Source organism: Saccoglossus kowalevskii, chromosome 7 (genome assembly GCF_978046115.1).
Source record: "Saccoglossus kowalevskii chromosome 7, keSacKowa6.1, whole genome shotgun sequence".
NCBI classification, from domain to species: Eukaryota; Metazoa; Hemichordata; class Enteropneusta; family Harrimaniidae; genus Saccoglossus; species Saccoglossus kowalevskii.
Genome location: NC_140647.1, coordinates 10084529 through 10107945, shown reverse-complemented (window position 1 = coordinate 10107945; position 23417 = coordinate 10084529). Strand labels below are relative to the sequence as shown.

General features: G+C 37.6%; 1 protein-coding gene across 4 annotated transcripts; it reads left to right on the top strand.

The window, feature by feature from the left end:
* Window positions 1-11355: 11355 nt before the first annotated feature.
* LOC102807134 (transmembrane protease serine 9-like) lies at window positions 11356-21097 on the top strand. 4 transcript variants are annotated; one of them, XR_014929888.1, is made up of 13 exons: window positions 11356-11486; window positions 11798-11822; window positions 12161-12479; window positions 12926-13005; window positions 14596-14764; window positions 15416-15702; window positions 16054-16175; window positions 17165-17315; window positions 17948-18113; window positions 18322-18590; window positions 19299-19444; window positions 20557-20658; window positions 20933-21097. XR_014929888.1 is itself a non-coding variant. In XM_006814814.3 (13 exons), exons 1-13 carry the CDS (start codon window positions 11430-11432, stop codon window positions 20938-20940), a joined length of 1968 nt encoding a protein of 655 aa, XP_006814877.2. In that variant the 5' UTR covers window positions 11356-11429; the 3' UTR covers window positions 20941-21097. The 4 variants fall into 4 exon arrangements, 3 of the variants coding, with proteins under 3 accessions (XP_006814877.2, XP_085357189.1, XP_085357188.1); XM_006814814.3 differs by having other exon boundaries at window positions 20490-20658; XM_085501063.1 differs by lacking the exon at window positions 20557-20658.
* The last annotated feature ends 2320 nt before the right edge of the window (window positions 21098-23417 follow it).

Here is a 23417-nt window from a genome sequence, read left to right as displayed (position 1 = left end):
AATTCTGTGTGTGGTAGCAAACCTGTATCAATTCTGTGACTGGTAACATACCTGTATCAATTCTGTGTGTGGTATCATACCTGCATCAATTCTGTGCTTGGTCGCATACCTGTATCAATTCTGTGCTTGGTCGCATACCTGTATCAATTCTGTGCTTGGTCGCATACCTGTAGCAAATATGTGCCTGGAAGCATGCCTGTATCAATTCTGTGTGTGGTAGCATGCCTGTATCAATTCTGTGACTGGTAACATACCTGTATCAATTCTGTGTGTGGTATCATACCTGTATCAATTCTGTGACTGGTAACATTCCTTTATCAATTCTGTGCTTGGTCGCATACCTGTATCAATTCTGTGCTTGGTAGCATGCCTGTATCAATTCTGTGTGTGGTAGCATACCAGTATCAATTCTGTGCCTGGTAACATATCTGTATCAATTCTGTGCTTGGTAACATGCCAGTATCAATTCTGTGTGTGGTAGCATACCTGTATCAATTTGTGACTGGCAACATACCTGTATCAATTCTGTGTGTGGTAGCACACCTGTATCAATTCTGTGTGTGGTAGCATACCTGTATCAATTCTGTGTGTGGTAGCATACCTGTATCAATTCTGTGTGTGGTAGCTCACCTGTATCAATTATGTGTGTGGTAGCATACCTGTATCAATTGTGTGCCTGGTAGCATGCCTGTATCAATTCTGTGTGTGGTAGCATTGCTGTATCAATTGTGTGCTTGGTAGCATACCTGTATCAATTGTGTGTTTGGTAGCATACCTGTATCAATACTGCGTGTGGTAGCATACCTGTATCAATTGTGTGCTTGGTAGCATACCTGTATCAATTGTGTGTTTGGTAACATACCTGTATCAATTGTGTGCTTGGTAGCATACCTATATCAATTGTGTGCTTGGTAACATACCTGTATCAATTGTGTGCTTGGTAGCATACCTGTATCAATTCTGTGTCTTGTAGCATACCTGTATCAATTGTGTGCTTGCTCACATACCTGTATCAATTGTGTGCTTGGTAGCATACCTGTATCAATTCTGTGTCTTGTAGCATACCTGTATCAATTGTGTGCTTGCTCACATACCTGTATCAATTGTGTGCTTGGGAGCAAACCTGTATCAATTGTGTGCTTGGTAGCATACCTGTATCAATTCTGTGTGTGGTAACATTCCAGTATCAATTCTGTGTGTTGTAGCATACCTGTATCAATTGTGTGCTTGGTAACATACCTGTATCAATTCTGTGTGTGGTAGCATACCTGTATCAATTATGTGACTGGTAACACACCTGTATCAATTGTGTGCTTGGTAGCATATCTGTATCAATTCTGTGTTTGCTAGCATACCTGTATCAATTCTGGGATTGGTAGCACACCTGTATCAATTCTGTGTGTGGCAGCACACCTGTATCAATTCTGTGACTGGTAACATACCTGTATCAATTGTGTGCCTGGTAGCATACCTGTATCACTTCTGTGTGTGGTAGCATACCTGTATCAATTCTGTGTGTGGTAGCATATTTGTATCCATTGTGTGCTTGGTAGCATACCTGTATCAATTCTATGTGTGGTAACATACCTGTATCATTTCTGTGCTTGGTAGCATACCTGTATCAATTCTGTGCTTGGTAGCATGCCTGAATCAATTCTGTGTGTGGGAGCAAACCTGTATCAATTCTGTGACTGGTAACATACCTGTATCAATTCGGGGCTTGGGAGCATACCGTATCAATTCTGTGCTTGGTAGCATACCTGTATCAATTATGTGTGTGGTAGCATACCTGTATCAATTCTGGGCTTGGTAGCATACCTGTATCAATTCTGTGTGTGGTAGCATGCCTGTATCAATTCTGTGTGTGGTAGCAAACCTGTATCAATTCTGTGACTGGTAACATACCTGTATCAATTCGGGGCTAGGTCACATACCTGTATCAATTCTGTGCTTGGTAGCATACCTGTATCAATTCTGTGCTTGGTAGCATACCTGTATCAATTCTGTGACTGGCAGTATACCTGTATCAATTCTGTGATTGGCAGTATGCCTGTATCAATTCTGTGCTTGGTAGCAGACCTGTATCTATTATGTGTGTGGCAGCATACCTGCATCAATTCTGGGCTTGGTAGCACACCTGTATCAATTCTGTGTGTGGTAGCAAACCTGTATCAATTCTGTGTGTGATAGCAAACCTGTATCAATTCTGTGACTGGTAACATACCTGTATCAATTCTGTGTGTGGTATCATACCTGCATCAATTCTGAGACTGGTAACATTCCTGTATCAATTCTGTGCTTGGTCGCATACCTGTATCAAATCTGTGCCTGGAAGCATGCCTGTATCAATTCTGTGACTGGTAACATACCTGTATCAATTCGGGGCTTGGGAGCAAACCTGTATCAATTGTGTGCCTGGTAGCATACCTGTATCAATTCTGTGTGTGGTAGCAAACCTGTATCAATTTTGTGCTTGGTAGCATACCTGTATCAATTCTGTGTGTGGTAGCATATTTGTATCCATTGTGTGCTTGGTAGCATACCTGTATCAATTCTATGTGTGGTACCATACCTGTATCAATTCTGTGCTTGGTAGCATACCTGTATCAATTCTGTGCTTGGTAGCATGCCTGAATCAATTCTGTGTGTGGTAGCAAACCTGTATCAATTCTTTTTGTGGTAGCAAATCTGTATCAATTCTGTGACTGGTAACATACCTGTATCAATTCTGTGTGTGGTATCATACCTGCATCAATTCTGAGACTGGTAACATTCCTGTATCAATTCTGTGCTTGGTCGCATACCTGTATCAAATCTGTGCCTGGAAGCATGCCTGTATCAATTCTGTGACTGGTAACATACCTGTATCAATTCGGTGCTTGGGAGCATACCTGTATCAATTATGTGTGTGGTAGCATACCTGTATCAATTCTAGGCTTGGTAGCATACCTGTATCAATTCTGTGTGTGGTAGCATGCCTGTATCAATTCTGTGTGTGGTAGCAAACCTGTATCAATTCTGTGACTGGTAACATACCTGTATCAATTCTGTGTGTGGTATCATACCTGCATCAATTCTGTGACTGGTAACATTCCTGCATCAATTCTGTGCTTGGTCGCATACCTGTATCAATTCTGTGCTTGGTCGCATACCTGTATCAAATATGTGCCTGGAAGCATGCCTGTATCAATTATGCGTGTGGTAGCATGCCTGTATCAATTCTGTGACTGGTAAAATACCTGTATCAATTCTGTGTGTGGTATCATACCTGTATCAATTCTGTGACTGGTAACATTCCTTTATCAATTCTGTGCTTGGTCGCATACCTGTATCAATTCTCTGCTTGGTAGCATACCTGTATCAAATCTGTGCCTGGTAGCATGCCTGTATCAATTCTGTGTGTGGTAGCATACCAGTATCAATTCTGTGCCTGGTAACATATCTGTATCAATTCTGTGCTTGGTAGCACACCTGTATCAATTCTGTGTGTGGTAGCATACCTGTATCAATTCTGTGTGTGGTAGCATACCTATATCAATTCTGTGTGTGGTAGCTCACCTGTATCAATTATGTGTGTGGGAGCATACCTGTATCAATTGTGTGCCTGGTAGCATGCCTGTATCAATTCTGTGTGTGGTAGCATTGCTGTATCAATTGTGTGCTTGGTAGCATACCTGTATCAATACTGTGTGTGGTAACATACCTGTATCAATTGTGTGCTTGGTAGCATACCTATATCAATTGTGTGCTTGGTAACATACCTGTATCAATTGTGTGCTTGGTAACATACCTGTATCAATTGTGTGCTTGGTAGCATACCTGTATCAATTCTGTGTCTTGTAGCATACCTGTATCAATTGTGTGCTTGCTCACATACCTGTATCAATTGTGTGCTTGGTAGCAAACCTGTATCAATTGTGTGCTTGGTAGCATACCTGTATCAATTCTGTGTGTGGTAACATTCCAGTATCAATTCTGTGTGTTGTAGCATACCTGTATCAATTGTGTGCTTGGTAGCATACCTGTATCAATTGTGTGCTTGGTAGCATACCTGTATCAATTGTGTGTGTGGTAGCATACCTGTATCCATGGTGTGTCTTGTAGCATACCTGTATCAATTATGTGCTTGGTAGCATGCCTGTATATATTATGTGTGTGGTAGCATACCTGTATCAATTCTGTGCTTGGTAGCATACCTGTATCATTTCTTTGGTTGGCAGCATACCTGTATCAATTCTGTGCAAGGTAGCATAGCTGTATCAATTCTGTGCTAGGTAGAATACCTGTATAAATTCTGTGTGTGGTAGCATAACTGTATAAATTATGTGTGTGGTAGCATACCTGTATCAATTTTGTGTGTGGTAGCATACCTATATCAATTGTGTGTGTGGTAGCATACCTGTATCAATTGTGTGCTTGGTAGCATACCTGAATCAATTCTGTGTGTGGTAGCATACCTGTATCATTTCTGTGACTGGTACAATACCTGTATCAATTCTGTGTGTGGTATCATATCTGTATCAATTCTGTGTTTAGTAGCATACCTGTATCAATTCTGTGTGTGGTAACATACCTGTATCAATTCTGTGTGTGGTAGCATACCTGTATCAATTCTGTGTGTGGTAGCATACCTGTATCAATTCTGTGTGTGGTAGCATACCTGTATCAATTCTGTGTGTGGTAATATATTTGTATCAATTCTGTGTGTGGTAATATATTTGTATCAATTATGTGTGTGGTAGCATAGCTATATCAATTCTGTGCGTGGTAGCATACCTGTATCAATTTTGTGTGTGGTAGCATACCTATATCAATTCTGTGCCTGGTAGCATACCTGTATCAATTCTGTGTGTGGTAGCATACCTGTATCAATTTTGTGTGTGGTAGCATACCTGTATCAATTTTGTGTGTGGTAGCATACCTGTATCAATGTTGTGTGTGGTAGCATACCTGTATCAATGTTGTGTGTGGTAGCATACCTGTATCAATTCTGTGTGTGGTAGCATACCTGTATCAATTCTGTGTGTGGTAGCATACCTGTACCATTTATGTGCCTGGTAGCATAGCTGTTTCACTGTGACATGCATTTTTTAGAGCAAAATATCTTGAAAAGAAACTATTTTTTTTTAAATGTTATGGTGGTTTTTCTTTTTGTGTTACTTTTCGTATTCTCTTTTTAAATCCCCACAAAATAGTATTTGGTTGTATTTCAGTCATTTGATGAGAAGATGTGTGAAAATACACGTACATTACCAGTGTACTCTATATACGTACAAACCTGACGGTTTAATAGGTAGTATCAAAGAAACCTATCAAGTATCAAACTAAAATGGGTGATAGCTTTCAAGGGAAAAATAAAATGTCATTTTTTACCAATAATCATAAAAAATATTTGCTGAAAAAAAAATTGATGAAAATACCGGTCTACTTACAGACATCGAGCTGTTGTAAGAACCCAATCTTGGTTGATGACCACACCGCCACAAGTATGTACGTCCTTAATTAGGATACTTACTTGCCAGGACCAACTGCCCGGCAATACGTCACTGTCGGTGGCCAACCTGGTGCCACAAATCGTTGGACCTGTGACAGAATAACAATAACAGGGGGGGGGGGGTATATTAGCACCGTTCGTCGCCGTCCGGATGTTTAACGCAGGAATCACAATGCAACTGATACAATACATTGTGAATAAAATTCCAGTATTGTGTAAAGAGTATAAATCTGAGATCGTTGTAAACGTTTCATAAATGTACACTTTTAAAAATCAAAATAAATGTTGGAAATTAAATTGACCAACACGGCAATCTTATTGTGGCATCAACGTTAGGCCTAGTTAATATTAATTAGTTCAACCACAGTCCCTCACAGTGTGGAGGGACTGTGGTTCAACATTATCTAATCAACAATGTTTTCATTACCACTGTACATATGAAACAATTAAATCTAGTTATACTACTTTTTGTCTCGTCCCCATTGTTCTAACTATGTTTCTTACTGATAGTTATACTACCCCTACGAGTAGATTAACGGGAAATAGCGGCTCCTTTGCGCGCCTCGGACTTTTACCTGACCGAGGCTCAAAACTCGTCAAATTCGCAGTATAACTTCGTTATGCGCGCCTCGGACTTTTACCAGACCGAGGCTCCAAAAGAAGCCGCTATTTCCCGTTAATCTACTCGTAGGGGTAGTATAACTATCAGGATAATACTCCCCTGATAATACGATAAGTACCTCCAGATGCCCACGTCTCCCGCGAAAATAGACACCACTTTCAGACAATTTTGCGAAAAATATATTTGTCTGATCTATAATAAATGACTGTTTTATCATTTATTAGGTACGTTACGAAAGGTTTTCTTACTGAAACAGGATTTTAGGCTTTCCAGCGTTTTTTTTTTTTTTTTTTTTTTGTAGGTGCTGAATGTATTTTCATTGGCGCACTCATACAACACTTCCAAATGAAGTATCCGTTTTTGACCACAACCTCAGGGATCAATGAGGCTTGACCAGTACGTGTCACTGACGTCACAAAGTTATTATTGTTGTCACCTTCTTCCATTGCAGCCTGTATCCAATCATTGGACGCCGTGATACGAGAATATACAGCAGGATAATAGGGATCAGCGCACCTCATTCCCCAGCTAGTCAAACCAGCGAGATACCATCTTGTATCTTCCATCTGACAGATCAAAGGACCACCACTGTCTCCCTGAGAAGACATCCATGTAAAGTATAGTCAAGTGTTCACCTTAACAACCAATACTAAAACGCCACTCACAATATCGCCTATTATCTATCTGTACGGTTGCGCCATCTAGATCTACTTAGATGAAAGCAATATGGTTCACATCGGCAACTATGGCTGTGTAGTGGTTCGCCGTCTCGGATATAATGAAATCATCTTTATGGAGAACAACTACAAATCAAAACGTGGCTTTCGTGTTTACGTCATAGAGGTACTTCGTCGCTAGAGGGCGCAGTTTATAGGAGAGATGCTTTCATATATCCTGAATAATATTAAGTATCGTAGACATAACAATGTGTCAACCGGTGGTAGATAGATTTGGTATATACTCTTGTAGTTTATGTACTCGATCCTTATTTTTCGGCTACTTCAACGAACACTACACATTATTTGACTGCGTCATGACCTGGGGACATATAGCTATATTACATTAAGAGCGTAATATGGACAGAAACAACAGCCCGAATTTCTAAGCGGTCATACTTACATAGCATACCCGGGATACCCTGCACACATCATAGAATCAGTCAGTCCCTTCCACCACCGCATCTTGGAGTAACTCGGAGACTGTCACATCTAGTATATAGTTCATGGACAAAATGTAATGTTATTGATATATTATTATCAGTTCAACATTATCCATTCAGCAAGTTTTTTTATCTCTACACAAAGTCGACAAATATCATACCATTTTTCAAGAAATGTCATGACTTCGGTGACTGAAAGTGGATATCTTCTGTTTTAAATCTGTTTTGGTAGAAACAGTTTAAAGGACTGGTCGTCGCACCGCGTTCTGTTCGACATGGGACTCGTAGCGACGTACACAACGCGTGTAAAACAAATTCGAACACGCGCTGCGCGACGACCCTTTAAGCATGCAAAAATACTTTCTTATTGGGTTCCCCAACCTACTATTTTTACGAAATATTTTGCCCCTAGTTTCAAAATAACATTATTTATTATACCCAAATGAACATTCACATTATAGTTTTAGTTTTGCCAAACCATTTCAACCACAATTGCAAACATTGTCAGTGGGCTTCTACATAAATCGTGGAGCGATTCTTTGAGATAACGGGGTTACATATTTTACTAGTCGCGTATACGACTAGCGAAGTCACGCGCAAAATTGGAAAAGCAGCGTAAGCGTAGACACCACAACCATGATATTAGCGATGATAAATATTACTCACCAGATTGTGAAAGCGCTCCCCAGCCAGTGATGGCGCACTCTCTGCCGTCGGGATCAAAGAAATTATCCTTTCGTAAGGGAGGTAAACACGCTGGTCGTATGTTCACATTAAACGGTATCGGAGAATCTACATACACGAGAGCAACGTCCCAGTCTTCTTTGCGCCTCAACCCAAAAAATGGATGAACCCTCATGTATCCGACGGGGTAACGATACTCCCAGTGAGACCCGGATAAAGCTGTGGAACCTGCCATTATTTCCAACCGGTCTGTGTTGTAGCGATCTATTCTGGAGGGAGAGAAATCACGCGAGAACTCATAAACATACAGCAATGACACTTGTTATAACTAGTAGTAACTGTTATTTAACATTATATTTACCCCTACGCGTGTATTTAGTCGCGTTCCCAACCCCCTCCCTGTTACAATACATTCGTCTACCAACATTTACTCAGGGTGTAATTTCTGTATGGTGGATAGGTTGGAATTGTCATTCAAATACAATTTCACTCAGTTAATCTAACATAGAATTAGCTTGTGTAAAATTATCCCTTCTCTATCGCCATTATAAATAGTGACTCACAGACAGTGAGCCGCAGTGACGATCCAGTGATCACCGATTATGACGCAGCCGCACCGATGTTTGTTGCGAAACAGTAGAGACACCTGCCAAGGCCATGATCCAGGAGCGGCATTTGTACCGCCGACTATTCGACTGGTGACAGGTGGACGATAGCCACAGTCATTAGGATCTGCACAGAAAACAAAAGAAAACGCATGCAATCAAACGACATATTTCAGGAGAAATTATATATACGGGGAATTGAAAAATACTGTAACATTACCTTGTGCGAGTACAATAGAATGAAAATCATAGACGCTAATTACAAAGCAACATCAAACTATTATTATAATTGGGAGCTTTCTGAAATCTACACGATTGTGAGACTGAATTTGTGCTAATTGCCGGGAAAATTAGTAAACGTTAAGATACCATTTTAATGAATTTCGGGCGTCTAAACATTGCAGATTATTTGGATTTATTTCTTGATTATTCGAACATCGGTTTCGGCTTACAAGGATCCAGAATAATGCATTTTTCTTCAAATTTCAGCGGGTCGCAGTTATCTGGGGAACAAGAGTGAACTCGTACAATTCTAAATATAGTACATCTATATAAATTAAGCTATAGAACGCATTATGGTTGTCTTTCCACACAAACACTTTTGATCTAACCAATCAATTTTTCATCGAAATCAATAAAGTTGATATATTCCGCTCAATGACTAAAATAATATAAAGGAACTTAAATCCAACTAAACAAATGAATTACAATCAGAAGACAGTCTTACTGGACCATGACGCAATCTTTCTTTACATTGTTGCCGGATTTCCACCTTTTCATCCAGTCCATGTTTTCCATCATTATTCCATCAGCCCACTGAGGTTCGCCTTCAATATAGTTGTCGTTGAGCCCTATCCAACACATTTGTCGAATAATAAATTGTTTCATCCAGTTTTTTATAGATTGCGTATTTCATGTCACTTGATGGCTGTGCAAGAGTTCCATTCATCGTATTGTAATGTTCCTGCGCTGCGTACCATGACATTTTCGTCGATACCAACTGTATTTTGAAGTCGTTCGAATCGAGAGAGATTAATTTAGACCCTGGTGATTAAACGACGTACGATAAATTCGATTATGGTGAAATTCACTTAGCGATGGGTATGCCCGTGCATAAACTTTGTTACCTAATTCGACATCAGTGTCAGTTTAACAGAAATTTGTTTTTACCAAGCGTTTATAATGCACTGTGTGTCTGATCTTGCCAACAATTCAATTGGATACTATGCATATAACTGTATTTGAGTTAATTGATATGAATTCGTGTATAGTGCTAGATCACGTGTAATTCTTTTGAATTTTGTGAATAAATTACACATTGTTGGCAATTGTGTTAGGTTTGCTTCTGTTATAACACATCTCAATTCAGAATCGAATCAAAACGTCGAAGCTAATCCTGACAGAAGTAAATTTAAAAGTTTGAGAAAAATCTGCGCATTTAATGCGGATAATCCACTATTATGTTCGAGAGTAGTGTCAAACATATATAGAATTCAATGAATATGTAATGATAAATTGTCAGTGAGGAATGATCAACAAAATATGCTTAAAATAATCTTCATTCTCTAATTAACTATAAACATAGACATGCACAACTAAACTCATCTACATTTGGTACACATGTTTAATCATAATTCAAACCCAAATATCATATCATTGTTTAGCTGACATATCACACAAATTTAGAATCTATCTAAAACCAAAAACGTGTAAGATATGCCACTAACAAGGTGTCATCTATTAAGTACGCGTAGTGATTTTAATAACAACAAAGATTTACGCTTCCGTTTGAAAGCACTAAGAGTACTAAAGCTGAAAACAACATTTGCTACCGAACGCCCTGGTAAGAACATGCTGAAATGAGACATGATATCACAGCTAGATAGCGTGAATTAAAGTACTCACCATATTCAAAATCGGGGTGCTCTGTGGATTCCTGGTACGTAATAAAAAATATATCATTAGTACTATTATGAGTTCTATATCTCTAGTAATTATGGAATGTTCAAATTCGTAGCTACACTTATCAAATCAGTAGACTGAATTCTAACAAAATTTAAGCATACACGATTACCTGGCGCTACTTGAGATTTAAGATATAAGATTTTACCAATTATTAATTTAATATTAAAATCAATTTAAATAAATGCGCACCTTGCCAATCGGTTTGAGATTTATAGCTTAATACATAGTATACCCACCTAATCCTTTACCATAATCCTAATGCCTAAAAAATACTGTCCGAATCTTGTATATCAATCTTCAAATGTAAAATCTATATTTGGGGAATATCACGTTTACCCGGTCAAGCGGACGCAATGATGACAAAAGATGAGCTCAAACATTTATATAAAATAAAAAAAAATAGCATTAGTAAATTAGTTGTAAATTGTAAACGGTATCTCATTCTAATCCCGAGGATTCACTCGAATTCTGATTTTGTCTATGTTACTGCACGAGTCACTCACCCATGTAATGTTCCCTGCAATTGTACTCGATATCACGATAGTCAACGTAAACAAGACTGCCGACATAAACATGGCGGCTCAATGTACCATCTCTCATCAAAACATACGTCTGAATTGCGTTGGTTTGCGTAGTTTTGCTAGAACAGCGTAATAAGTACGTGCTGTGGATTGGTTTGATTGATGCAATCGAATATCAGCCGACTCCGCTTACAACGCTGTGTTATGTCAATTCTTACTTTTCTTACAATTTGGACTTTTGCATATTTGAAATAAACAGGTGCACCTGTGTTCTGTCAGTGTCGAGATCAGCGTCATTCGTTGCACCTAATTTGAATATCTGCTGGACTCTTGAAACAGACGTACTCATATTCTTTTTCCTCTGAGTTTTGTTATAGCCATGATTGCAATAGCTGTTCTTGTTTTAGCAACATGTGTACGTACAATCGAGTCACGGGTGAGTGCTATTAACAGTTCATTTAGTTTAATCATGTGCAAAGTTTGAAACATTCTATCACATAGGTCACCACCATTTGTCGTCCTTGTTTTAACCACGAGTAACTACGTCGATTAATGTATGTTACATTCTCGTGTATATTCTTGTTACAAACGTAATTTACTGACTGAGATAGTTTGAACATTCAGTTAGAACTGAGTCGCGCATTGCGTGGAGAACCCCGTATCATGCAACCACAATCTCGGGCCAGAAATTAAATTGTCTCCAACTGTGTAAAATCAATTAAATATGTACGTTTTATTTGCATATAGGTAATCATGAAGAAGGCGTTATCAGGTGAATATGCAATTTTTCTACCCCTCCCTCCCAATCTTCAATAGAAAATAATTCCACTGCTTTTTTATGGTTAGTTAACCCATGGCTCTATAAAATGTCAATACCTTATCAATCTGATATGGATTTAATGCAAAGACCAATATACCAATGTCAACTTAATGATAATATACCCAAACAATTCGAAAAAAAATAATTTTAGCACTGATATCACCATACGTTTACAACGTATGCGTTTTACTTAGCATAGCGCATACAATCAATCTCTCCTCTCACCAAACAATAAGTGTCTGTATTTGTCAAATAAAATGAATAGTTATATTTCATTCTTCTCCTTCTAGTAACTCAAACAATATCCGTGGACGATTTTGACATCATGATTGTACCACACAAAAAATCATGGCCAGATGCACAGGCGTACTGCGTGATGCAAGGCGGCAGGTTGGCCCAGCCATCAACAAAAGAGCGTAACGACATCTATGAGAATGTATTAAGAGGCGCTAATGTCAAAGGAGAATATTGGATTGGATTGAACGACAGGAAAGAGGACTACAAGTTACGATGGACAGATGGTACTCTGTTGTTGTTGGGGTTTGTGGACGACTGGTATCATGGAACGTTATCCAATAACAACGACAGATTCAACTGTGGAGTTGTCAAGTGAGTACATGTTTTCTCACTGTAAAACAATAAGACTATTCAAGAATGACGTCACGCGCCATAGCTATTAATAGTAAATTCAATCTTCATGCTACATGTCAGCTTTAGTTTTATTATTTGATGAAAACTGAAATGTTGGCTGCCAAAACAATATTTCAATTTCAGAAAAAAATCATATTCCAGATGAAAATTTAATATCAAACACAATTATTTTAAAATGCTATAAAAATGTATCCATCATAATGTCTCGTATTGTTTTCATACTACGTGCATGTGAGGGGGATCCCTGTCCGCATGAATTTAGACCTGACATTTGTGCTGTATATGGAAGCCCTTTTGTCTGGGTTGTGTAGAACGAAACATGACTTTAATAATAATCTTGTGTGGATATAAAAACGCATATATTGAACTAAAATAATCGAATCTATCTGCATATCTGTGTGCAGGTCACTTGCCGGTCTTGGTGATTACAAGTGGGCGTTTTCTAGCTGTGAAAAACAAAAGAAGTTCCTATGCGAAATTACAGGTACGTTTAAACAATTCTTTTTGTAGTTGCTTATGTATCATAAAACTACTGGCTCGATGAAATATCTTTTATTTGCAAGATTGTTGTATTTGTCGACCAATTTTGTGCCTTTTATTTATTTTTTTCGCCGCAAAAAATAACTTTTCATCCACGCCATCACTGTTCGAGTAAGCATTCCATTCCATTCCTGGTAACTACTATGACGAATTCAAGCTTATTTTGAACCAGTACAGCGATATTCAATTTAAGTAAAACCTCTCAAAATCCTTATCAGAAATCTAATCGCCTGAATGTAGAATAAAATTCCTTCTATTCTACACAATTCGTGCTCTTGCTGCGACTTTATTTGGCTTTATTGTTCAATTGTAATGCACGATGGACTCTCGGCACGGTCATGTCCTCGTACATCGCAGGCACTCTTCCTGATGAAATAGTTGTGCAGCTGCGCATGTTCCGACAGTCTCGTAAAACACTAGTCGAGGCTTATATTTTCCACTCTGAACTAGTGTTCTTTTCGTCGAGTTATACACCGGGATTTTTTCTGGATATAAAATATCGCAATGAGTCTTAACCTGTCATTTTTGTTAGGACGACTGTCAATTAACAACACGTCTCTCACAGTCTACCTATAGTACTGTAGTACTGCTCTTCATCGACTGATACCGACTTCGACAGTTTGTCGACAGATAATTGTAGAGTTTTCAACAGAAAGGTCTAGAATGCATATATGTATGATACCCAATGCTACTACTTGGTTGTAGTCCATCGACAACATTTAGAACATTCATCAAACATTGTATATTGTGTAGTAAATATCTGAACAAAATAACCAATGATGGGTTTGATGAAATATGCCGATATTCATCTTGTATTTTGTTCAAGTTTGCACTGACTGCAAAATAACCGTGACTAATGATGGTATTTTATGCTTATTTGGTGATACTCTAGTCGTACACACATTGTATGGGTCGCATATCATGTGCTTTCAGAAATTGATAGACTGTAAGAAACGATTTCGAAAAAGGGCGAAAAGAACATATTGGTAGAACATTTTGCCAAGTTACACTTGCGAGTAAAAAAAACCTAGTCAAAGTAACACAAATGGTGAATGGAATAGTTGATGTATATGTTGGCGCAGTAAAACTGAATGTAGTGAATTAGGAATGCGACCCGAGTGACACAGACAAGATTGACATTCCCTTTGAATAACAAACGCATGTCGCTTCTGTGCAACATAGAAAACACTAGTGACGTGTATTAGTTTGATAGTGTGTTTAAAAGTTGATTGTGTTCAATACGATTTTATAGCGGTATATACACGATACATGCCGTGCATGACATTATTAACACAACGTTTTCAAATTGATCATTGTCTATATTGCATTTATTTTTATCCTTCAAGTGCGTGTGCAAGGCGAGAATCAAATTTTAGACCTAGTAATTTCGGGAAAGCATTTTTAGGGTTATCAATTCATGCGGTCGATTACTATCGGCTCACTCCCGACTCTTGTTCCTATTACATATCACGCATTCACGTGGCTGCTATACTCTACAAATCTGAAACTTCTGGTACACATTTACTTGTTACAGGACCAATTGTGTGCGGTACTCGCCCACTTGCACCAGATCACTTGGTCGGTAAATCAGACGCTGCTCTGGAAAGCTGGCCATGGCAAGTGAATATAGAAAAGGAGGGCAACCATTCGTGTAGCGGAGCCATCGTCAATGAACACTGGATCCTGACATCGGCACAGTGCGTGTAAGTGATAGTTGCTACGGTTCAATAAATGCTGAATTGAGCGAATTAAATATGTATATATAAAGCCCAACCTATTTAATCTTACTTCTACAACTCATTTTCATCATTGTTTATTTATAAAAGTGACCTCTTGCCTGGTGCATTTTACCCCCCCCCCTCTCGGAAAAAGTAGAATTCGGATCAAATGCTGCTGAGGATCACACATTTCACCTAGTGTGTTGTATTGTGTTAACACCCTGTATTATATTTTGCGTGATGCAGCCATTTGATCTAAAGAGTATGTTTTATGTTAGTAATTTAACAAGCTCTTTTTTACTGACACAATTTGTTGTAACGATATCATATCAATACCTGTGCAGATGAATCGGCGTAATTTTGGAGACTCCCTTTTATCTGTGGTAATTCTGATTATAGTTTGATTTCAAAAAACAAATTATTAGTTTTGTGTTTTTTTACTCGGAGAAATATTGAAATAATAGTTTACATTAATAGCTCGTCGCTACATAATGGTCAGAAATGCGACTTGAAGCATTAACTTTGAAGTAGTTGTTTTCCTCTAAAAGTAAAATTTGAGCTGCACAGTGGTTAACTTGACTGTCACATTGTTAATTTACTTGTCAAATTTATTTACCCCTTTGTTGAACCTTGCAGATTTGATCCAGACGGCTACCAGCCTAGAGTAGATTCATTTATCGTGAAGATGGGTACATCTACTATCTCCGGGACGCCAGCTGCCCAGGAGTCTCCAGTGAGCTACATCGAGGTGCATCCTTTGAACGATCCTCCAAGCAGAGAATGGGACTTCGCATTGATGTATTTTGACTCGCCACTTACTTTTACTGAATACATTCGTCCTGTGTGTCTTCCGCCACCACCACCAGAAAGCGAGAGCTCTGATGAGTGTGCCATCACTGGATGGGAACTTGTTTCCAATAACGGTAATTAAAACTACATTATTGGTTGCTGTAACAATTATCAGACATCAAAATGAAGGTGGTACATCGCGATAACTTAGGAAATATGTTTAATTTTGTTAAATTATAATTTAATAGCAAACCACCCAATGTCAACTGATGTTACACTACACACTTGATTCAATGTATATTTCCCAGGTTGATCTTGAATTGTTACTCGGTGAATTGCAAGAGTAATATGTGATTGAATATAGCTAGTTTCTTGTGACAATCTACATTTGTATGTTAGTAGTATTTGGTAGAATATGACAGGCTTAGTATTTGAAAATCAGTGCTACGCTAGTTAATAGTATACTACGCTCTTGTTTGTTCAAGGTACGAAATATTACAACCATCTTCAACAAGTTGTCCTGCACAAAACAGACAATTGCAGCAACACGGAATCATCAATGTGCATTGTCGAACACGATGATGGAAGTAATAAGACGGTATACGCTGTAAGTGTGTCAGTTTCAAATGTATAACGTCCAAGTCATGAATTAGGAAGATACAAGTAATCACGATGCTCGATTACTACGATTAGATGTCATAAACAACTGACTGTGACTACTGATTGTTTCTTTGTAGATTGACTGTTCATCACTCGGCGCACACTTAAAAGCTTCCCCAGGAATGTTCCTTACTATATTTTGTAATTGACCAGAGTCGATATCCATCCTGTATTCAATGTGCCAAAAATACATGACGTACAATAAAGAGCATAATAGTGTGGATATTATAAACAAAATATTCATAGAAATATATTTAAGTAAAATCAGAGGTACATTACTTGGGATTTGCAACGCACATAGTACTGTATTCACCATATCATCATGCCAAGATCCCATTCAAGTCTCATCTCGTAGATAGCGAGACTGGTGCTACTACCTTCTGACATGACATAGGCGGTTTGTAATAAAACAATAAAACATGTATTACGACATTCATAGTGAAAAGAATGCAATACATCGAAAATGTACAGAAAATATAGTTATCGTAATCCGTCATATCGTGAGCAGCTATTTCGATCCACCTGGACATCCCAGTTACCTCGGGCATGCGCATTCGCATTTCTCTGAGTTGGAACGCTTATGCGAGAGTGAGATTGTAACGGGATCTTGGTATCATGTCGCTGTAGTTGCAACCCCCAAGTAATGTACCTCTGGTAAAATACATTTTAAATAAAATACGAATAAATCAAAATGTTAGTATTTAAACTGCCCCATCCTGAATTGGTATTGTGCCATCAACGTTAGTTCAACAATTATATTTAAATACGTTCGTCATCAAAGCTTTTGTTGTCTGCCTTTCACTGTGAATTTGCCAAATATACAAACCTTTTGGAAAATGCATGATATAATAAATAAAATATTCGAACAAAATAAAAGTTGAATTCTGTTTCTGTTAATTGAAAAACATGTTTAATATGTTTTGTTTTCTTGATTAGGGCGACAGTGGCAGTTCACTGGTATGTCTAACGGGAGTGTATCAATGGTATCTCACTGGATTGCTGGAATGGGAAGAAAGCTCGGCCAATCACTTAAACTATTCTCCAGTTGCTATGATAATCGATTGGGTAAACAACACAATACACGAAGGTAAGATGAATCATTATTTCGAGTTGTAGTTCGAACCCGTGTGGCAGGTTGTAATTTTCCATGGCAACGCAGGGTTTGTACAACATGGGATATCAATATAAATAGCTATAACTTCTAGGGATATAACCACGCTCATTCTGGACGCCACGATAATTCAATCGCATTCAGAACATTTTTATTGTTACGGCCATACAACTCACATTTGCAATCTCCAGTTGATTACGTGCGGCATGGATTTAGTTGGTTGTAATGCTAAACGGCGTTCGGATAGCGTTGCCATGGATTCTTTCAATTAACTAGGTTGATTTTGATAAATAAATGTGATCGTCATAGGGTTTGACGCATGGTGTAAATTGCAAAAAGTCATCAATATTATTTCATTGTTACTAAATTTCGAAATTTTCACTGACTCAAAAATTCACTACAATTTGTCTTATGCGAATTTCAACAGATTTCGAGTAATTGCCTTCATTAATAAGTAATCGCCAAATTGAGGCAAAATGCGTTTGCTTTCAACAACGACGTTTAATCTGTTTGACAACATTTGGCCTCAGAGCATCTAAAAATTCAAATTTGAATCCCGCTTTGATTCCACTCATCTCACCGGCGCATATACTCATCCGATCTCACAGAACGAATTGCTTGCGGCACAACACCTGCCAATGACCGTATAGTGGGGGGCAGCGACGCTACCCTGGGAAACTGGCCATGGGATGTGGTACTGTACGTCGAAGATTCCCATAACTGTAGCGGGATAATCATTGATGAGCACTGGGTGATGTCTTCTGCCAAGTGCATGTAAGTATTAGTATCGTACGATTTCTAAAAGGTATGCCAGTTAAGCGATTGCAACATGTATCTAGAGTTATGAGAAACAGACCTAGAAACTGGTGAAGTTCGCCAAAGACTTGGATTATTTAACATCTGTATTGCATTTCATTCAAAATCCTAATAAGAATACGCTAATAAGAATAAGCTAAACAAAATCCTGCTTTTTTTCTCCCAGGTACAATTATGAGTCGGACCCCCCAGTTCTCGCTGATGTTTCGCAGTTCGAGTTTTCTGCCCCTCTACAGCTACATGTATCCGGAGTCGATTCTATTCATTTGCATCCGGAATACATTTCGACCGATCTTGCTTTGTTACATACACCGTCGACTTTACCCTTCAACGATTACGTTAGACCAGTGTGCATGGCGACGACTGAAAACAAAGATTTTTTCCCGGAAGGCAAGACGTGTTTTATAACTGGCTGGGGGAAACTGGGTGACAATCGTGAGTATTTTCGTCATTGAACCTGACTGTCTTGTCAGACTTACGCACTATAAACTATTTATGAGAATACGAGTAAGTTTACCATGGAAACAATTTAACAATCTCAACTGTGTATAATTTCATTTTTCATTGGACACTTACACTGGCTTAACGCACGTGACGTCATCGATCGAAATGTATTATGTGATACGGAAATGTGCAGCCATTTAAGTTGAAGCTGATCCCTAATCCCTTGAAGCTTTGTCGGAGGAAATGTCTCATTTCCAATTTTTTTTCGCAATTAAAAAAAATCAATGTATCCTTGTAAATGTTTGCTGGGAGACTATCCTAAAATATGATTGTCTATTGTTTATATATTAACTCCAAACTCGAAGGAAACAGTTTTTCAATATGCTGCAATTTTGCCAAACCAATCACTAATCTCCAACACTAGTACTGTCATTACAATCATTCGGCCCACAATCTAAAAACCTACGTTACCAGCACAATACTCAAGCATCCACACATTCTCCAACGACAACTACCTAACAACCAACCACTATGATTCACACCTCCAATACCACCCGCCATCAACAGCAGTAGCATCAATACACCAGCAGCTTCCACAACTCGGCTGTTTGATGCATTTGCTGAAGTATGACGTAATCTAGTTATCTATCTGATTGAGTACACACTGATTACATGCCTAATTGTTTTATTCTATTTTAGAAGAATACGCGACGAATCTACAAGAAGCGGAAATGGTGATCATTAATAAAGCTATTTGTAGGTTTGTTTTTTCAATGTTTAACCTCCTCATCCCGGACAACAGATTGTGTGTATCGTATCAAGGTAACGTCACCGGACCATGTTTGGTAAATATAACTAAGATTCATCTGTATTTTAGTTGAAATATTTTCGGCTCTCCAATGCTCTATTATACATCAAATAAAAGTATGTTGTCTATGCAGGCTATGATTTATTATTTGGGCACTATTAATCTAAGATAAATTGCGAATTGGTGACTGAGCAATATATTACAATGACTCATACTCGAATTAACACTCCATGACAGTCGTCTCACCAAGATACTAGTCCAATGCGATGTATACACCGTATGTGCCACTTTTAGACATAGTTTTAAACAAGCTGATGTTGTATTTAAATGACCTTCAGTCGGAAATGTGCATCCTTAATTTCCCTCATTTTGCATAGACAATTAGGGTTAATTAGGGTTATCGAGAAACTGTGGCATTCAACAATGGCAATACAAATCCGATTAAACTTGTAGGCACTTTTGATAACAATTTACATTGTTTTACACATCGCTGATATAGGGAACATATACATATGAACTATGCTCTGTGGAACACACGGAATGTTTTAGGACCTGAAACATACATAGCTGTATGTGATTAACAAAATTAATGAGGCCTTCAAATAAATATCAATCCATAAAAGTTCGACTTGACATTAAATATGTTAGGCTATTTGAAAATTGTATAAAACTAGTGATCATGCAGATTAGTTGTTTATTTTCAAATCTTCTGTTGTTTATCATATTGGGTTTGCATTGGTTACTATCCTAAACAGAACAATATAAATGAACCTATAATAAATTTATGCAAAAATGTCCAATTTTGATTAATCGCGATATTGTTTTTATTTTTGTGACAATATTTTGAATGACACAAAAACAGACAAAATGTTCCCAGTTCTAAATTATTTTGCTTGATCTATTAGCTCATACAAAAGGCTTTGTTAAACGATATAAAAAGTACATTTATTGTAGTGAGTACTAATGAATTCTTCGAACCTAGTCGTATCTATTTAATATATATTAATGAACGGATATAAATTAGTTTGTCATGTAATTTGTTTTTATCATCATACGAATAAAAAAAACTGTTATGATGGAAGTTAACATTTCTGGACACTGGTAGCTCGTTGGTTTGCCAGAAAGATGATGGTCGGTGGTATTTGGCAGGTATTATTTCCTTCTTCATTGGCAAGTGTGGAAGTTTAATTCCAGCTGTGTATACAAGTGTAACATCAGAATTATCATGGATTATGGACACGATTCGTAATGGTAAACATTTACATAATTTAATTTCAGCCAATAATTCATGCGTGTTTGTACGATTCAAAATTGGCAGTTGTATTTGTATCGCAATGAAATCCCGAAACCCCGCCCAAAGTGATGACAATTGTAGTAATATTTAAGGAATCGTTCTAAATCCTCGTACACCGCCAACTAAAATGTACTCAAACTGGAAGGTCACATGGTCATGCACAGACCAATCGCATTTTTATTGCTTATCAGGCTTATTGAGTATTCGAACTCTACTTGCATTTTTTTTCAGATAAGTAGCACGACTTGATGACGTCATAATGGGAATTCTTGACAGCCAATCCTTCCGAAGTGAATCCAAATCCTGCTTCATGAATTGCTGACATGAAAATCGTTGTTTTTTTTTCCTGTATCTTGAATTTCACCAATTGAGAGTAAATAGCATTATTCTTTGTAATGTGCGTGTTCTGATTTGCTAAGTGCTACCAGTAGTTTCTGAACGCCGATTCGGAGTTTTATTAGCAAATTGGCAAAAAGAGAATTTAGATTTCTTATGCCAATCCATGTTCCAAGCTATTTTAATTATGTCCCAATTGGAATGAAATGGGTGACTCTACTTGACGAATAGTGAATAAACGGAGTTTCTTGTGAACAACACAACATAATTAGCGATGTAAATGTTTGTCTGGAGCAAAGAATTTGGATATTGATGTAAATGACGACCAGACATTTCTAACAATTCGGGAAATCTCAAAAATGGCATTTTGAACTCTTTGAATCAATTTACCTGGCTCATTTTACTTGATGTAGTTTCTAAGCTGATCGTTGAAAAATGTTTTTTTTTTTAGTTTCATAAAGCAATTCTTAAATTACATTTTAACCGCCGTAGAAACTGTATTATACACAATGCAAAAAGGCGCAAGGGAACTGAACTGAAATGAAACCGAAAATGGTAAATTGTTCATGAAACAATAGTAAAGGGGAAATATTAATACGCCCAGCCGTAGATCGTTATACAAACATCGTATAGTATCATTTGCAGTTGCGTAACAGGTAATAGCGAAATCTCGCATATACACAAAAAACTATTTTAAATTGTAACAGTCTCGAAGAGATCCTCCATCTCAAAATGCAGGGTTGCATTGACAGCATATCTGACGTAAGCAATATTGTTTAGTGTAACGTCAGAATTATCATGGATTATGGGAATTTTATAGTCAGATATGGACTCTAAAACGTCTAACTACACACTGGTTAGTAATTGTTGTTGACATTTCTCTATCCAAACTTTGCAAGGCATTTTGTCTTTAAAATGTACGCAGACAATTTCTGTACGAAGACAGTACAGCGGCAGTGTCGACCGACGCGCATCGGAGGTCGATGCGACGGTGTACTGTTTGAGTGCATACTTTTAGGTATCCTCGTAATAACCTTATTATACATATTATACACATTTTCCTTCCAAGGACACATCATGGGAATGCCGGAATCCAACAAGTTTAGAACGGAATCAGCGAACTTCTTTGTGTGGAGTCCGGTCAAACCCGGGTGGCAGCCAAGTTTGTTTTTATTATTAGAGGACGTTTACGCGCATAATCATTCCATATTTGGAATTCGCATTTCCTTGTATGGTAGGATAAAAATGCCCCGTAAGTTACGGCACTCTGTGACTTGTGGCGTTATGGTGACAGATGTATAATAGTGTTCACGGCGATTAAATGTTTATTCTTAATTCACACAAAAAAGTCAATTATATGTGTACCACTGGGGACAATAGAATTACTTAATTTAAAAGTACCAGCAACTGAATCTAACAGCCAATCGCATTAATGCTGATTGACTAGGTGCTATTCGAACATACTAGTTTTGAACACGTGATAAATAATAACAGAGTGATGCATGACTATACGGCTTTTCTGATCATGTAAATGTTCAGTTATTGGTCCTACATTTATTGCAGTGTTGAACATGTGCGCCTTCTCTTTCTCAATGCTCTAACCGAATCAGAAACGAATGAATTTTAAATGTGTTGAAAAGGCGTTTAAAATTCATGAAAACTCGAGTATAAACCACAAAACACATTTTGAACACGTTTTGTTTGTTTGGTATAATAACACTTGCTGACTAAAAGAAAGTTTATCGACGCAATATAAATACATGTATAATACATTTAATTTATCTTAGTCTGCAAATCTAGCATGTTGAGCGCATGACTAAGTGTATAACTTCACAAAAATACATTTGAAATGCATTTATTCTATTCCATTCCATTTATTCCATAAAGTTAATTGAAAGTAAAATAACCCTACTAGTTTACATAATGTTTTTCAAAAGAGACTGGTAGAAATTGTATTAATTTTTAAACGTGCATGTTCATTATTAGAGGCTGTCCATTAGGAATGGCCTACATAGAAAATTTGAAAAAAAATCTAATAAATTTGAGAGCAACAAATTTAGACCTTTAAACTATTCGAAAATGTGAACGAAATGTTGGGAAATAGTGAAAATAAATTTCAATCACTGAAATATCATGTTTATGCATGGTTAATAGTAAAATAAGTACTAATTAGTTTTATCTGCAAGGTATAAACATAGAACGCCCAGTACAGTTGAACTTGCGAGTCTACATTTGACCTATGACCTATGATGTCAGGTTACGTCACTAACAACTAGCTTAGCGATGAAATAGGGGTCGCCTGCTTGTTACTAAAAAAAACTTGTGTGGAAATATACTAATTTGCTCATTGTTTCCATCCTAATTGTTGACTTCGTCTAAG

Excerpts from the sequence above, each read along its gene's own strand:
- LOC102807134 (XM_006814814.3), top strand. The coding sequence starts at position 11,430 with ATGATTGCAATAGCTGTTCTTGTTTTAGCAACATGTGTACGTACAATC. Across the intron at positions 11,823-12,160 it reads CATGAAGAAGGCGTTATCAG|TAACTCAAACAATATCCGTG; the intron begins GTGAATATGCAA and ends TTCTCCTTCTAG. Across the intron at positions 18,591-19,298 it reads GGGGAAACTGGGTGACAATC|AAGAATACGCGACGAATCTA; the intron begins GTGAGTATTTTC and ends ATTCTATTTTAG.